The sequence below is a fragment of the Siphateles boraxobius genome, unplaced genomic scaffold (genome assembly GCF_051911475.1).
Source record: "Siphateles boraxobius isolate OS27281-9 unplaced genomic scaffold, OSU_SipBor_1 46, whole genome shotgun sequence".
Classification (NCBI taxonomy): domain Eukaryota; kingdom Metazoa; phylum Chordata; class Actinopteri; order Cypriniformes; family Leuciscidae; genus Siphateles; species Siphateles boraxobius.
Window position 1 is genome coordinate 6,202,498 of NW_027509097.1, and position 17,532 is coordinate 6,220,029.

The following is a 17,532-nucleotide window of genomic DNA, read 5'->3' on the forward strand; positions in this document are numbered from 1 at the left end:
ATTTAATTTTTTTTAAAAGCTATAAATGAATTTCAAAACATTTCATATCATTTATATATTCAAAATGCTAAAAGATCAAATTACTCCTTTTCTTCCTCTTATCAATACCACATATACATATATATGTATGAGGGTGTGCTGATGGTATCTGATATTACATTTTACAGGGTTGGAGTTTGGAACAGTGGAAAGGGGAACGACTCACCGTGAACATGAAGAGTGTGTAGAAGATGAGTGCCATGGCTGAGAACGACTGGATGGATGACATCATGTTTCTCTGCAAGCTGAGGGGTAGTACGACTAACAGCGAGACTGAGATCAGTAACACGATACGGAAGCTACGTGTCACCTGAAAAAGCAAAAGGAAAAGCAGTTACTGGCAATATTCAGGGCAAGAAAACCCCCCAAAAAAGTATATATATATAAAATGTAATTACTAGTGGTGGACCGATATTATTTTTTTGATGGCCAATGGTAATACATTAGAGAGCAGGGTGGCCGAAGGCCAATATAAGGTTGTTAAGCAACTAGTAAGATATATTGATGGCCAGTAATATTTCTCAATTCACCTGGTGTGATAAGGTGTGATAAAAAGTTAATTTTCACACAGAAACTGTGATCTAATCTACTCTAGAGTTATAAAAAGTCTATGAAGTGTTCTTTTTTTATTAGCTCAGCACTTTTTATAGATAGTGGCCTTTGAATTTATCATTACAGGAGAATTGTGAACAAGGGCAATGATCAGTTCTGGGCACTGCGTATCAACAATTAATTGATTTGGAAGATGTGTTGGAGTAACAACAGGAGTTTAACTAATTATAGACTGGTGACAACCTAAAAGTAGGAAGATTATTTCTTACCTGCAGCCCAAGCAGCTGAGCAAAGAAGTTGGACCCCAGATCTGCGATGACTACATAGAAAGCAATGCATGTCCCCAGCATGAGTCCAATCATGCTGAAAAGAGAAAGAATGCAAGTAGAAAATACAAGCAATAAGACCTTACTTCATTCATGAGGTTGAAGCTGAAAAAGTTAAAATTTCCACAAAAGCATCTTACCTCAATTCCACAAGTGCTTTGCCTGGTTTTCCATAAGCATGAAAAGCTGGGAAGGGAGAGATATCAGGGAGAGAAAAAGGTTAGAAAATTTCAACACCAAAACCAAAAAAGGAAGTTTCTTCCAGAAGTGTCTCGTAAAAATAATTTATTATTATTATTTTTCTCCCCTTTGACAATAAAGGTAGTAAAAACACTGCTTTGGCAGAAGACCTATTTGTTTGATTCACTTGCATCAATAAAGTGAGATATTTTCTTTTAGTTGCTTTCTCAAACTTGTAAATGCATTTAATTTCATGATATCGTTTTATAATGATCTCTTAATCCTCAGTAAAGTTTAAATAAAAGCCTAAATTCAATCATTTCATCATAAAAAGCAATCGAGTGAGTCTCTTCAGAAAATTTGGACTAAACCGCTCATATGGATTAGTTTCACAATCTCTTCATGAACCTTTTGAAGTGTCAAAGTGCTAGTTGCATAACTGTTTATGGAGGGACAGAAATGTCTTTTTTTTTCATCAAAAAGTTCCTCATTTGTGTTCTGAAGATGAACGTCTCACGGGTTTGGGTGAGTAATTAATGACATAATTTTTTAATTAACTATCCCTTTAACTGAATGGAATGAATTATTCCACAGTAATCCACACGCTGGACATTCTAAACATTGTTATTTAGTTAAATGATGGAAAATGAATGCAACCTCTGTGTGTTTGTTGCTTTTGTTCACTCTCACCTAGTCCAGCATAAGTCCTGCGTTTGGTGTTACTGGCTGAGTGGACTAGAAACATGCAGGACTGGTGGGTCATCCAGGAACAGAAGAACAACAACAATGTGCCCAACACAATTCCACACTGCAGAGAGAATGAAAAATAAAAAATTCTACATTTGATAGATAATAGATGAACACAGATGTCCTACATGTTTAAAATCAAAGTCACATGGTTACACTGATTCTTGTACTGATACAAAATAGTGTGGACAAACTAAAATTGCAGTTTACCAATTTCTGATTCGCTCAGCTTACAGATTATTAACCAGCAAAGTTGTGTGTAAACCACTATAACTGCATTTGGAAGACCTAATCATATGGAATCCTCCTATCAGCACACAAAACTGCACAGCACACGTTCCCATAACCACTTTAACCATGTGTTTACCTGTTTGAAGCAGAAGGGCATCGTCAAGACACTCACACCCACAATGCTGTTTACAACGTTCATGATCAGACCCGAATTTGACGCAGTCATTTTGGCTCTCGGACAGCTGAGATCCCTAATGTCCAGACGGGTATGTGTGGTGCCTCTACACTGGCTTAAGATTTAATAGAGATAAGTGGGTTGACACAGATGTCCTTTAACTGTTCGCTATGATGCTCTGTGGAGACACAGAAGAAAACAAAAACACAAGCATTATCACATTCAGCCTTACTGAAATTTTCGATCTTCTTGTTTATAGTGTTATGCTTTGTAAATGAAGAGGATTATACAGGTTAATTAAAAATAGCAACTTATACATAATTTTTCAACAATTAAATTGCTAATTTATTCATAATTAGAATAATAATATGCAAACAGTTTCTTAAAAACAGTAATCAATGCAAATCAAAGCATATATATATATATATATATATATATACAGTGCTTAGCATAAGTGAATACACCCATGCTAAAGTTGACGAAAAAGAGGAATAAAAAAAATCATCTTTTGGAAATTGATCTTAATGCCTTAATTAAAAAATACAACCTTTAAGGACACCTATTTTCTGAATGAATAATGTATGAATGAATAATATATTGTAAGTAAATAAATGCATGCATCCTGATAAAGTTCTCTTGGCCTTTGGAATTAAAATAATCATATATCCTTCGCCATACCTAGAGATTGGCATGGTTTTATTTCAGTTAGCCTAATAGCTGGTTGGATTTGCATTGAGAGATGATCTTATGGAAAGTGACCCATGCCAATCTCTAGGTATGGTGAAGGATATATGATGATGGGGGCTATTTTAATTCCAAAGGCCAAGAGAACTTTATCAGGATGCATATTATCCTGGATCCATGAAATAACTGGCCTTTAAAAATAAAAATCTGCCTGCCTCTATGGGAATTTAACATAGGGGTGTCCTGACTTATTCAACCTGTATTTGAGGAAGAACATTTATTTATTTATGATACCTTATTCATACACAAAGAAAATTGGTGTCCTTAAAGGTTGGATTTTTCCTAATTTTTTAATTAAGGCATTAAGATCAATTTCCAAAAGATTATTTTTATTCCTCTTTTTAGTCAACTTTAGCATGGGTGTATTCACTTATGCTAACCACTGTATATATAAAATCAATACAAATTCTATATTAATAAACTAATATAATATATATAGTTTATACTAATAAACCAACTCCAAATAAACTCTGAAATATAGAAAATATGCTAAAATTAGAAGAGATTCCTTAACACCTGAAATACATTGAATAAATGTTTCTATTGTTGGTCTACTACAGACAAGTTCAACTAACCTGATTCCTTGAAAACATTACCAATGGCATATATCTAATTGCTGCACTGATTACAAACAGCAAGTGTAGTTGTCAAATGTGTTTTTGGTTTGCTTGCCATACGGCAACAGTTGTGTTGTCAGAAGCACTTTGAGTATTTTTATACAACTCATAGAGCACGTTGATTGGTCATTTTTGTAGGATGATTTTTTTTTGGGGGGGGGCAGTTTACAATAAAATCACAAATGGCAGCATGTTTGCATAGAGTATACACAGAAAATATGCAGTGTTTGATTTTATCTTGAATCAATGGAGAAAATAAACACTTTAGTTTATCAGATTGATACTAAGAGTTCATGTGACAGTATGTATAAGTTAACACTGAGTGAATACTATACAGTTACACATCAAGTAGTTCTTCTATACTATATATATTATTTGCCAATTTAATATGCTATTTATATTGCAACAATTAACATTTCTCATAACTAACCACATTCACAATTCATAAAGTTTCCCATAGGTCTGAGGATGCTTTAAAAAAAGTTTGTTTACATACCACGTCCACACTTTTCCCATCAGTCATGCATTTCTATGTCACCATCGGTTCATAACTGTTTTAAAACGATTATTAATAAACTTCCAGTGATGTGTATGCCGTCTGTATAAAGTTAAAGGAGATTCAACAAATATTTAGAAAGATATTTCCCGAAATAGGCACAAAAAACCTTGTTTCCACAATCTGTAACCAGGAAGTACGCGGAGTGCTGAAAGTGTGGCGTTCCCAAAGACACTAGTGCGCCCTGCTTCCTCCAGTGGCCAGGAGTGGAATTACATGTTGCCTACAGCATCACAGCATGTCACGGTTAGCCAGGTTCATTTTCATTTGACAAATATTGCTGAAATTGGAAGTTGACGGTTTGTTCGTTTTGTTTTCAAAGTAACCAACACCTGCAATATCTTTGAGTCCCGCAATGGTTTACTTTGACACACAGTGTAGGTTTTATGCATGCAGAGAGATCACATCAATGGCTCTGTCTGTCAACAGCACCTACACAGACGAAACACGGTGTTGTTTCATTTGGACAGAGATTTGAGCAGGAAAGGGAAACAGGAACAAGGGATGTTGATCTGCAACAGGAGCTCCGCGGATTCCGGGCAACATAGGTTTCTTTTCTGTTGCTAATATTTTTGGAGGAGAGGTTGGGACCAGCGTGCCCCAGTTAGGCATATGCTCTCCTGGGAGGGGATTTTAGTGTGTTGTTTTAGGGGGGCTGGTTTTAGGTAGGAGACAGGAAAAGTCTGGCTATTGTGTACCATTGGCCTTCGAACCTAACTGACAAGTCAGCCTATTGGCCTGAGGGTCTTGTCACTCCACACCTAATCCCTGAAGATTGGAATTAGGCCCAAGCAGCAGAAGGGGAGACCGTGGGCAGATTGCTGGGCCGATTTGGCAGCGGGGGGAGAGAGATTCTGTAGCCAGCAAGAAATTAGACACAGGCACCCGATTGAACCGCTGACCTCCAGGGGAAACCCCTGGTCAGCGCGAGGTCACGGGAGCACAAAGCGGGGCGATGAACTGCAAGAGGTCAAGCATGCATGCAGCTGAAAGAGAGCCTTTGTGAGCTCAGGCATGCACAAAATTTCCCATCAGCCACCAAAGTCACAGGCTCCTCAGGAAGCCAAGGAAGGGGGATGAAACCTGGCGACGGAGAGTTGCAGCGCTTGATGTGTGTGTGTGTGTGTGTGTGTGTGTGTGTGTGTGTGTGTGTGTGTGTGTGTGTGTGTGTGTGTGTGTGTGTGTGTGTGTGTGTGTGTGTGTGTGCAAGTGACCTCAGAAAGGACACACACAGACTGCGGCTGTAATCACATTTAATTACACATCAACCAGCCTTGTGAATGAGGTTTTTAATGCAAACTCTCCCTGCACACAAAAAGACTGACATGTGCAGCTAAACATTGCCTACCTTTGTCCTCCCAAAATCTATTAAAGCCCTCTCTATTAACCATCAGCATTGCTAAAGGCTGCAGATAACGGCCATTATGCTGATAATAGTGAATAAAAGGAACAAAAGATGTTTTTTGTGCAATGAGAATGGTATGCCTCAATCAACCGTTCAACCAAAGGTCGGACCTATTTATAATGGGAGCCTGGTTGAAATTAAGGACTGATTCAGGAAAAGAAACAAATACCTGTTCCTCTGCCAATAATCTGTCAACGCTTAGTCACCAATCAATGGTTTACTAAGTATTCTAAACAGCCCTGTCTGTGTTTGTTCACTCCAGTGTCACCTGTTTTAATATGATTTGCTAAATCAAATCATGAGTTTCAAATCTATTTTAAATTCATGTTGATGTGTTTTAAATACAATAGACTTAGTGATGAAGATAAGAAAATCAGTTTAGAAGAAAATCCTTTGGAATGTCTTTTTCTGCACAAGTTTGTGTCATTCAGAATTGAATTAAGAATTTTTTCAAATTCAACTGGATTTGGAATAAAGTAGCAAAAAGGATGCAGATTTGCCATTTGAATTTTAATGTCAGTACAATTAAAATAAATTGATTTTTTTAAAATTAAATGAAATTGTATATAAATTGTAATTGGTTTAAAATTGCAACATTTAAAAAATTGTTTGAAAGTTTTGAAAAAAGTTTTAAAAAATCATTGAAGTTTGTTTATAGAGAGATAGATAGATAGATAGATAGATAGATAGATAGATAGATAGATAGATAGATAGATAGATAGATAGATAGATTTTTATTAGAGAAAGATAGAAAATTTGCCTAAAAGTAGCCTAAATAAACTTTGTGTAATTGAAAAATAAATAAGTTATGATAACTTGAAAATTCCAGATAATTACATTTTTTCAATTACGCATGAAGTTTATTTACTTAATATTTTTAAGGCAACTGGTTTCCTCACATTTTTAAGTTGTCAACTGATTGCTTTTACTGTATAGAGGTAGATATTTTAATAAATTAATTCATATGTAATACATTATGTAAAACACTTTATTTCCCAAAATGCATGTGTTGAATTTCAATTCCGCTCCCTGTCATTCCAACTGTAGGTGTGCGATTGAAAGTGAATCCATTCTTCAGAACTGAATTTGTCATAATCCTGGTGATAAAGTAAATAAAATAACAAAAAGCACAAACACTGAATTAATTGACTAATTAGTTAAATCGGTCGTGTATATATATATATTGTATTTTTTTTAACCAAATCCCAAATTCAAGATTGAGGGTGACATTTTAAGAATTCATCATTGGAAATATCAGGGAAGGTCCCACCATGTCTTTGGTGGTTAAAACTCTGCTTAGGGAGAACATTTGGGAGATGACACAGAATATTAGCTGGTGCTTGAAAACAGTGTTCATTGTTTCATGGATATTTCTAGTAAAATAAGCAGAACACATCCTCAGACACATCGACGCGTCACTGCGTGGGGGTCAGCAACATTGCTGGGAATTTTTCCCGCAGTAACACATGCACAGGCAGCTCCTTGGCATGTGCATGTGGACAGTAAAAGTGTCAGAATGACATTTACACCATTAGAATGACTAAATCTCTCTACGTTACAGATACTGCTATTACGGCTTGGGGCGAAGCTCTCTCTCTCTCACACACACACACACACACACACACACACACACACACACACACACACACACACACACACACACACACACACACGCACACACTCAAACACACAAGATGGCAATTGTGAAGGGAAAAACTGTGCATTCAGTATTTACTTGGCCTGACAGCTATAATTTTGGTTTTCACACAGCTTAAAGATATGGGGGTAATTAAAGTGAGAATGTTTTCCTTTCAAATTAGTTGTCCTGTCCATTTATCAGTTGTCTGACCACATGTGTACAGACGCTGGTTGCCTGTGAAGCACTCACTGAAAGTCAGTCTTTCAGAAAGAGCGCCAAATTGTCTTTCCCCATTAAAAACTGCTCTCCACCCAAACATGGCAAGCGTCTCGGCTTGAGAGGTGGCTATTTTACAGGCCTAAAACATTCCCCTGCCTCTTTCCTTCCGTCTTTTTCTGTACCCGACCCATCCCTCCCCCCCTGACTGCCAACTACAGTAGCGTCTGTTGGTACAGCTCAATCAGGTCTTCATGTTGAATTGGGCTTAACTAACCCCTCTCAAACACCCATGAAATAGCAGAGAAAAAACTTGTCATAAATCTTTACACGAGAAAAAAAAAAAAAAACCTCAGACTCATAAAAAAGGAGGGTGACAAGAGCTGGGCTGATGGGCTGATCTATGTAGCCTCTCCTCTCAAAGTTATGCACAGCCATCCTCATACAAGCCCGCCGTATATCAGCCACGGGGGATGGAGGGCCAGTCAATGGCCAGGCCTGTTACATGCGACTGGCACAGAAAGGGCCCCCGAGTAGGCTCCCGTCGAGCTCCTCCAATTAAAATCCTTTTTTGAGATGTGGTTATGTGCCAATGCCGACACTTGACTGATTTTTTGATATACAGTCTTGGTAGGTGGGTCCGTTTGGAGAAAGAAGGCACCTCATTTCTGTGTGGCAGTGGGGAATGATTGGGCTAGTTTTAGGTTTCTGTTAAACTAACGGATCATTTAGGACTTGCTTGATGAAAGTGAATTCTAAATATAATATATTACTCCATAAATGCTTTGATTTGGCCTCAGTTTACACAAGCAACGGCCACCGCATGCCTCTGGAAATCTTTCTATTCCACTTTCGGGCCTCTCTATAATTCTTTGAGAAATCTGCGTCGGCCGTTTCTCACTAATTATAACCCTCATGGTAAAAAGAGAGGATACAGTGGCAGCTCAGTGCCTTAAAAGAGAAAAGCATAGATCATAGATCTTTTTTGTGGCCCCTCCCTCTTCTGCCCCTCCCACTGAAACACAGCCAATCACAGGCACAGTGCTGAGACCAGATGCGTGGCTCACAGCTGCTGAGGAATTAGTGGGGTACAGCCATTGCTCCCCGAACATTACTAATGAATCTCTTTTAGATGACTTTCATGGCTTCACATGCAGCAAGTGAGCTACCCAGCCCCTGCACTCTGATTGACCCCATCACTGGCCACGTATATTCTTCATAGTGACTGAGGGGAACAGATGGGGTACAGGAATACCCCCCTTTCCTCACCAGTTTTTCACTCTTTCGAATAACCACATAACCCCCACCCCCCCTTTTTACGGACCATGACCCCATAATCTCTCTCTCTCTTCTCCATCAACAGTGTATAGCTTTAAGGCTCCTCTCTTCCAGGGAAGTGAATTTGTGCTGCATATTATAGAGAATCTTATGAAAAGTCTTTGTTGACATCAAAATAAAATGAGTCGAAAAACATGATACAGGAGAGCTTGTTTCATGTTGTCGTTTATTATTCAGGAGATGTATGTTGCCACTTTTCAGGCATTATTCATGTTGCCAAATATGTTTTAGACAACAAAATAGATTTTAAAAAATTTGATTAGCCTACACAATACATTTTACAAAAACTGATCTGGTGGAATGCACTGAGTTATGGAGAGAATTCTTACTGCTTTGATGTGTAATGTTATGTCATTTTATTTTGACAATACTTGTCAAAGAATAAAACTTGTCAAACAATACTTAACAATGCTATATTATTAAGATAAATACCAAAAGTGTATAACTTCTTCTGCAGTCAGGTAAATAGTATCGATACGTCTTTAGGTGGCAGCACGTGTCTTTATGAATACGTTTTTGGAATCATTCATTCAGCCGATTTTGTTGATTCAAAAACGCTGATTCATTATATACACAAATGACGTGCTGAATTCGGAATCGCATTCTATTCTTTAATTTTTTAACCATATCTCGGTATGGCAGAAATAGTAAGAGTAGTTTGGTATGATGCGGTTCCGAATTCAGCAAAGGTCTACGGTGATTCATTGAATATTGAACCGATTCATTAAAAAAGACGGAATCATTCCATCAACGAAACGCCACTTCTCCGTTGCTCTTCTGTTGTTTTTGTTTTTAAGACGTATTGAAGGCGAATTTAAAGACGTGTTTGGACAGTAAGTTACTTATAATATTAACTTCATGTTTATTGGAACTGTTGTAGGGCTGGGCGATATGGCCTTTTATAAATACCGCGATATTTTTAGGCCATGTCACGATACGCGATATATATCTCGATATTTTGCCTTAGCCTTGAATTAAAACTTTGATGCATACAATCACACCAGTATGATGATTCTATATGTCTATATTAAAACAATCTTGTTCAAACTGTATAATCCATAAATAATAATCCACCCGCCAACCACCCATATTCTTTGATTTAGATATCTGCATCTGATCATCACATTACAATTATTCAATTAAGCATGATAATATGGTAACATATCACACAATTAACATTTATTTAAATTAAAAGTTCTTCTTTTGGCAAAATTACAATTTCTTTATAGCCTAAACAGAGGCTTTACTCCCTTTAAACTTATTGCCAATTTTCATTTTTGAAAACACTCTTATCAGAACAATTTTTTGTACCTTTATAAAGGGCATTTTCCCCCTAATTTTATTTAATGTATGCTCTAAATTTCATTTCAAATTCTTACATTTTATCAATACATTCAATTAAAATAATAAGACAGGCTGTTACCAATCAAATTAAATAATTTACATTGAAAAATTATAACTGTATTAAATGAGATTATGAGATTGTTTTGAATATTTTTTGAATATACAAATAAGGAATGTTGAAAAGAATGATACTTTGAAACTAAACCGCCAGTAGGAGGCGGCAGGCGGCCGTCTTAATGAGCGAGTCATTGAGTCATTAATGTAAACGATTCGTTCAAACGGCTGATTGATTCAGAATGAGGCGGTTTAATAATGGGCAATTGAATCTTTGACTCAAGCGAATAACTGTTAGTTCAAAACGCTGAATGATTCAGTAATGAATCATGGATGAGTGTTGCTGTGAGACGCGATATGGTTCTGTTGTTTGGAACTATTTTCGCTGCTAAAACAGAACAAAAACAGTCTAAAAATGTAAGTAACCAAATTTTAACTATTTGTTTATTGAACTGTTATGAAATTAATATCTCGGTTTCAATCGTGATGGCATTCAGGAAAACAGCACTCTGGTCGTGTGTAGCCTATATATTGTTTCTTAACTATAATTAATGTTATAAATAACTGCGCGAGACTCAACTGCGCGAGACGCAAGTCCGTACATTAGGTAACATGATGGGAGTTCCGTGTCTTTATTACACTAATTTAGCTGTCATCCACCCTCGATTGAATGGAATGTTTTTATTTCTCGGCCCGCTCGACCCGCGGATTATGATCCGTGCAGCACTATCGGCAAACTACACGGTTAGAGAATGGACACAAGCGGGAATCGCGGCCGCCTCATAATTGTCTATGCAGGAAAAACCCTGAAGGTAATCATTATGCTTGCGTTTTGATGCTGGACAGGACAAGAGTTGGAAAACAAAGTAAAAAAAATGTCAGCGAGTTTCGGGATATAGTAATTTTCTACATCGCACGGACTACAATCCGCGATATATCGAGTATATTCGATATATCGCCCAGCCCTAAACTGTTGTATAAAATAATTTTCGCCTCAAACCGTCATTGCTAACGTGACGTTAGAAGCAACGGAGACCTGTTCTAACGCAATCGTTCTTAATATTTATATTGTTATGTTTTAAACAATATTTATTAGAACGAACTAAGTACCTCCTGTGCTGCATGATAAACGGCCATAACATCATACCTTTCAGACGTGATATGTATTTTTATGTGCTCACCAGTCTTGATATCTTAGCTATAACTTATAACGTTACGACTCACCATTCACAAATCTAGTTTTTGTAACGTTTTCTTTATTTTCTTCTCTCAATTTTTTATATGATTAAAATCGCTTCATTAAATAAGCCCAGTGGAACTACCCAGAAACTTATATATGTATTTCTTATATTCATTGTCTCCCTGCTTTCCAGCATGGTTTTCCTTTTTGATCATTTTGTCAGATCTAATAGGCACATGCACATAAATGCACACATGCAATTCAGAAGGAGCACAGCAGCTGAAGTGAACAGGAATCAAGGAGACTTTGGGGATTTTTAATGGCTCCAAATGGCCATACAGTGGTGACAGTGTAGAATCAACATACATCCATTATCTCTGCATCTGCTTCTAACTCAGCCTTCAAGAACACATGCTCAGGAACACACACACACTTACCACACACAAAATTGCACTCAAACACAAACAAATACCGACAGGTACACACTCACCCAGTGAAAGTGTCACACTTGCTCCGGGTCCTCTGGAATCTCAGACCCTCACGTTTTATTGCCCCGTTTCCTCCTCCTCCTCCTTCCTCGTTCTGTGGCGCAGAAATGCGTGAGGATCACCACAGAGCAGCTGCTGGCAAGAGCCGCAGGTTCGGGCCAAAGAGAAACACATTATCCTGTTCTAAACAGGAAATGTCTTCTTAAATAGCCATAAGTAAGGGCTTCACTGCACAGTTGGGCTCTGGAAACACACTATTTTTTATTTCATGTCGAAAGCCAGCAAATGCAAACATAATCACACATAAATCTAAACAGTTATTAGTTCACAGTCTGCCTTTTATATATCCTTATAGCACAGAGAACATTTGTGGCATATATATATATACACACACATACACTATATATATTATATAGGCTACAGTATATATTCAAACAAAGTATCTGATGTGCTGATAAATGGCCATACACATATATTTTACACGTGATATTGCTTTAATGTATTTTTTATGTGCCCACCAGCTGTGATATTTTACTTACAATACTCAGCATATATATATATATATATATATAGGCTATATTGTATATAATATCTATAACATTAATTTAGAAAATAGATTTGACTTTAGAAATTAGAGGTGACTTTAAATAAATGCCACCTGGTTTGATATTTTGTGAATATGCAATGACATTTTTATGCATTTTCATGCAAGTGAAGCCTAAGTGTTCATATACTTTTTGGGGCTTTTGTACTTGTATTTTTTTGTTGCCACTTTTGTGTTGTGAATGGCCCGGGTTTTGTGTCCGCCTGCACATGAGTGAGGCCTGCACACAGACAGTGGCTATCCACATGAAAGCCTTCACTGTCCTCACAATCTCGCCTTTGTTCTTACACTGGTCTGATCAAGGGCAGTCTTTGTGAGCTCCTTGTGCCCTGTCTGCGTGCACTTTCAAGGGGATATTTCTCTTCCATGTCTACTCCTTTGCTTTCTTCTCTCTCTGAAATTTAGCTCCGTAATTCATGCCTTTTTCCAGGTAAATGAAAAAAGAGGGCCATGCGATTGATGTATTTGGCGGCTGTAGGGGGATGCAGTGGTGTGGACAGAGGAAAGTGGTTGAGGAATAAAGCCATGTCTTCCCTTTGTCATTACATCCTCCCACCCATTTGTTTTTTCCCAAAGTGTCCTGAAACAACAGCCCTGCTCTTTATTTTCTGTAATGGTGCTGCTTATTTGCTGTGAGTCATTGACTTTGTGCCAAAGCCACATTTTCCAGTGAGTTTTGAGCTGTAAACCGCATCAAAAGGAGGGGTGGGGTGGGGGTCATTCCTGCAGTGAGTGTAAATATTTGGGCACAGAACACATAGTGGGTGGCACTTTGTGTTCACGAGAGAGGAGTGGCATTGCCCTTGGACACATAAAGATAAAACTGTTCCCCTCTGTGCACAAGCGCAGGAACTAACCCTTTACCCGCCTCTCCTTCACTGCTTAATTAGCTCTTATGAAATTAGATGAAGCCCACAGATATGGCGCTTTTCCACTACACAGTACCAGCTCGCCTTGGCTCGGCTCGACTCGACTCGACTCGCCTTTGTTTGGTTTTCCACTGTGTAAAAGTTGTACCTGTACCTGCTTTCGGGTACTTTTTTTCGTACCACCTCCGGCGAGGTTCTAAGCGAGCTGAGGCGAGCTAAGGCGATACTAAAATGTGACGTGAAAACAATGCCGACTGCTGATTGGTCAGAGAGAATCGTCACTATTCACTGCGTCATCATTGCACGCGCCAGATGGAGTATCCAGAATAACCCCGCCTTTTTTAAATAGTTTAGCCAGAGATAGTTACTAAACTTACTACTATTATTATGGCAACTCGGAAGAATACGCCGTGGTCAAACGAGGAGGTGCAGACATTCCTTTGTTTGGTTGCCGAAGAGAGGATCCAGCGAGAGCTTGATGGGGCAACAAGGAACGAAAGGCGTCGCTATGACGACCGGGTACTATTTGTGGCGATACTTTCTGCAATGGAAAACGGAACGAAAAGCGAGCCGAGTCGAGGCGAGCCAAGGCGAGTCGAGTCGAGTCGAGCTGGTACTGGTAATGGAAAAGCGCCAATAGACTGCAAGGGGAATTACTAGCATTCTGGGTCTCATTGCAGTGACTCAGTATTCCGATCAGGTTTATTGTCTGTATTCGAGGAAACAGGACAATTTTACGTTAAAAAAAAAATACATATATTGAGAAGCTTCGCGATTTGAAACGCAAGCAATTAGTTGCATCAAAGTTTATTACTTGAGGTTAGAGGCATAGTATGAGCAATTGTAGTAGTGGTGCTATGGATAACATTATTAATAAATGTAAGTTGCCTATCGATCAAAAAGTATTATGAAAACTAGCAATGTGAACGTTTGTGCCCTGAACATCCCAAAATTGATTCCACCTCACCCTAAAGCAATGCTGTACATAACCACTACCATAGCCTATATCTGGACGAAAGGAAAATCAGAGCTCGGTTTGTCCACAGGGAGTGTTTAGCACGGTTGGAGCCTGTTCTGTCAATAACTATGATTATCAGCTCGCTGAGGTCATGCTACAGAAGAGAAGAGGGCCTCGGGGTGTCAGAGGTGGGGTGCATATGCCCACAAGGTATAAGGACCTGCACTTCTACAACATGTGGGTGTACTTATATACGACCTTACCAGAATCACCCCAGCCCTCCCTACCAGGGCTCTAATCATAGTCTCCATGTCCTCAAGCTACATGGTGTGGTCAGCAGACATTCTGGCTGCAGCGGAGAAACTTCAGCTGGCTGCATAATCTTCTCCTTTTTTAACTGAAATGCGCCGGTGACCCCGGCCTGGCCTCTCGCTCACCCCGGCCTCCGCACGTCTAGAACCCGACCAAAACAACTTTTACGCTCTCTCCTGCTCAGAGACTGCAGTACAACGCAGACTTCCAGAGTTCAGCCAGTCCTTTTGTTTCGAGGCAATAAATTTGAATTGTTATTGTTCGCCCTACTATTTGCAAGCGAGTACGTGTCTGTGTGTCAGAGCGGCGCTGCATGCGCGAGCCACAGGTTGCACATTTGGTTTTAATTGTGGCCGTTTCAGTCCAGGGCAAATGGAAAGCACATGGAAACCCCTCCACCTGCCTTGAGTCAGCTACTGACAGAAACACAGCAAATCACACTGACTAGAGGTAGCGGCGCTGAGAGAGAGAGAGAGAGAGAGAGAGAGAGAGAGAGAGAGCGAGTTGTTAGAGGGTGTGCAGTGAATAATTAATGATGGATCCAAGGAAAATAATCTTTAAAAGGTAACAGAGAACAATTAAGACTTCAAGACTAATGAGTTACAAGCAGACAAGTTTGTGCAGGTAGGGGGCGCTGTAGGGTTTGAGGTTTTCATTGGCCACACAGGATCCTTGTGTGCAGTTTGGAAATATGCCTGTGCCTGGCTGCCTTGATAAGAAACACATGCAATTCGGACAAAGAGACTCCTCTTATGATTCCCTCTGCTGAGGCGAGAACATAAACAAGCCGATTCAAATTAAAGAAGCCAGTGTCAAAATATTTAAACCCACCCAACCTGGGCTGAACCGATTTCAACAGAAACAAGACTGCTGCCCTCTGAGATACCGGGCTAGTTGCCCGTCAAAAAAAAAGACTCTTTGATCCGACAACAGAAGCAAGTGATGACAACTGTTTTATGGAGAGATAAAACAGTAAAGTGAGTCAGAAAAAAATATTTCCATCAGCTTCGTGTTGCAATCAGAAATTTGTTTGAATGCCCGTGTGCATTTCAAATCACGTACTGCATTATACATAGACAGTTATTCAGACTGATTGAAAATTTCAATACTTTGAACCTTCACTGTTTAAGGGTCACTGGTATTTCTACTGTCCACACATAATGCGTGCTGTTGTTTTCATACGAGGAACATGCTGTGCTACTCCTTACAGAGGCAGACGACTATCACATGTGTGAGGCTGAAGTGTTTTTACTACTAAAAATAGTGTCTGTGGGAAAAAATGTGTGTTTGCTGACAAGTTTCATTCATGCTGGTTTTGACTAACTGTATGAACAAGCAACCTTTTACAAGCCACAGATTTGAAAAGTTCTTGGAAGCTTGTTGGAAATTGGAATGCACATACTTTTTCCAAGTCTGTCACATAAAGTGTATTCTGCTCGCTGACATACAACATGCGTAAGGGCTTTGAATACTTCAATTTTTAATGTATCCTTGCAAGACAGGCTTGTAAACAGTGTTTGCTAGGGATGTCCATTTCAGCACCAGTAATTTATTATTACTGACAGACTACAGTAATTGTGACTTTATTTCTCACAGTTGCACTTTTATTTCTCATAAGGTCGCTATATCTCACAGTTATGCCTTTGTGTCTCCCAGTTGTTTCTCATAACTGCAACTTTATCATATTGTGGCTATATTTCAAAATGTGACTACATCTCACAATTGCAACTATAATTCTCATAACTGCAACTTTATCGTAATTGTTATTCTAATTTAAAATGTGACATCTCACAGTTGCAACTTAATTTCTTATAACTCACATATAATGGGATTTTGTCGTACAATTGCAGCTTTATACTTCAAAATTGTAAGTCTCGAATCTCAAAATGTGACTATATATTTCACAATTGCGAAATTCTGACTTCACTATTTCACATAACTGCAACTTTATATTTATTGTTTACTGTGTAGAAGCAGGCAAAATCGAGAAGTGAAAAATCTAATCTATGCAATAATTTGAAACAACCACAAAGTGTCTCATTTAACTATATTAAAATTGGAGTAGTTTCTTCAATTTTTCCCAGCTACAATTTGTGTAATCTTGAACTCAACTTAATAAGGGGGCACAAGGGGGGCTTGCGTTGTATCCGGGTCCGGTTGCGTATCCCTGTGATCCCTCTCATCAAGGTAGCGAGGTAGGGCATACCGTAACAATCAGCAGCCATGTTACAGCACTCATCTCCCATCTCATTTAGAGTCACTTAACTCCATGCCTAAAACTTCTCTGTGCCATACGCAAACCCTCCTGCTCTCTTCAACTTTTCTGAGGTCACAGCCAGCCTACCAAATGAGTTTCAAATGTTCATGTTATTTATGATTAGGTATCAATTCACTCTACAAATCTCTTGCAGATGTTTTTGTCACTGCAAGCCTCTTCCACATACATAGGCTTGTATATGCGTATGTGTGTGTGTGTTAGAGAGAGAGGGTCTTGTATGAATTATACATACAGCAGGTGTTACTGTTTACCACTAAACCTTGAGCCTGGGTTATACATCACAGACGTGGCAATATCATATCGGTTCAGGCACGGATGAAAATACATTTACAATCTGTAAATTTACAATCCCCCCCAAAGGAAAAACAACAAGAACAGCAAAACGTTTATTTAACAAATTACAGAAAATTTGCTTAAATGAGAATTCCAACTAATACATCAGCATTGTATTTGACTTTATTTCACGATTTTACAGGCTACATGTTACATTATTGATCTTATTATTTTAGCTCCTTATTCACTCTAAACAGGTAAATAGGACACAAACCAATCCATCTTACTGTGGTCCAGTGTTTTTTTAGCCTGCACTGTGCTTTTACACCAGTAGGTGGAGTCGTCAAAGTGTCTGCCATGTATTCAATACTTGGCAGAAGCCAAATTGGGGGGAAGGATAGATTGCA

At 38.6% G+C, this 17,532-nt stretch overlaps 1 protein-coding gene across 7 annotated transcripts in view; it reads right to left on the reverse strand.

The window, feature by feature from the left end:
- The window catches only part of slc38a10 (solute carrier family 38 member 10), a 45,603-nt gene extending 33,612 nt beyond the window's left edge, over window positions 1–11,991 (reverse strand). For 2 of the 7 annotated variants that reach the window (XM_077200470.1, XM_077200467.1), the window contains exons 1-6: window positions 4,108–4,348; window positions 2,212–2,428; window positions 1,788–1,905; window positions 1,058–1,103; window positions 861–954; window positions 206–349 (exon numbers count right to left, since the gene is read on the reverse strand). In XM_077200470.1, the coding sequence (XP_077056585.1) occupies window positions 206–349; window positions 861–954; window positions 1,058–1,103; window positions 1,788–1,905; window positions 2,212–2,301 (492 nt within the window). In that variant the 5' untranslated portion in view covers window positions 2,302–2,428; window positions 4,108–4,348. Of the gene's footprint in view, window positions 1–205; window positions 350–860; window positions 955–1,057; window positions 1,104–1,787; window positions 1,906–2,211; window positions 2,429–4,107; window positions 4,349–11,833 lie in introns of those variants that run through there. The other 5 variants (XM_077200472.1, XM_077200469.1, XM_077200468.1 and 2 more) reach the window with 5 other exon arrangements.
- Window positions 11,992–17,532: the final 5,541 nt, after the last annotated feature.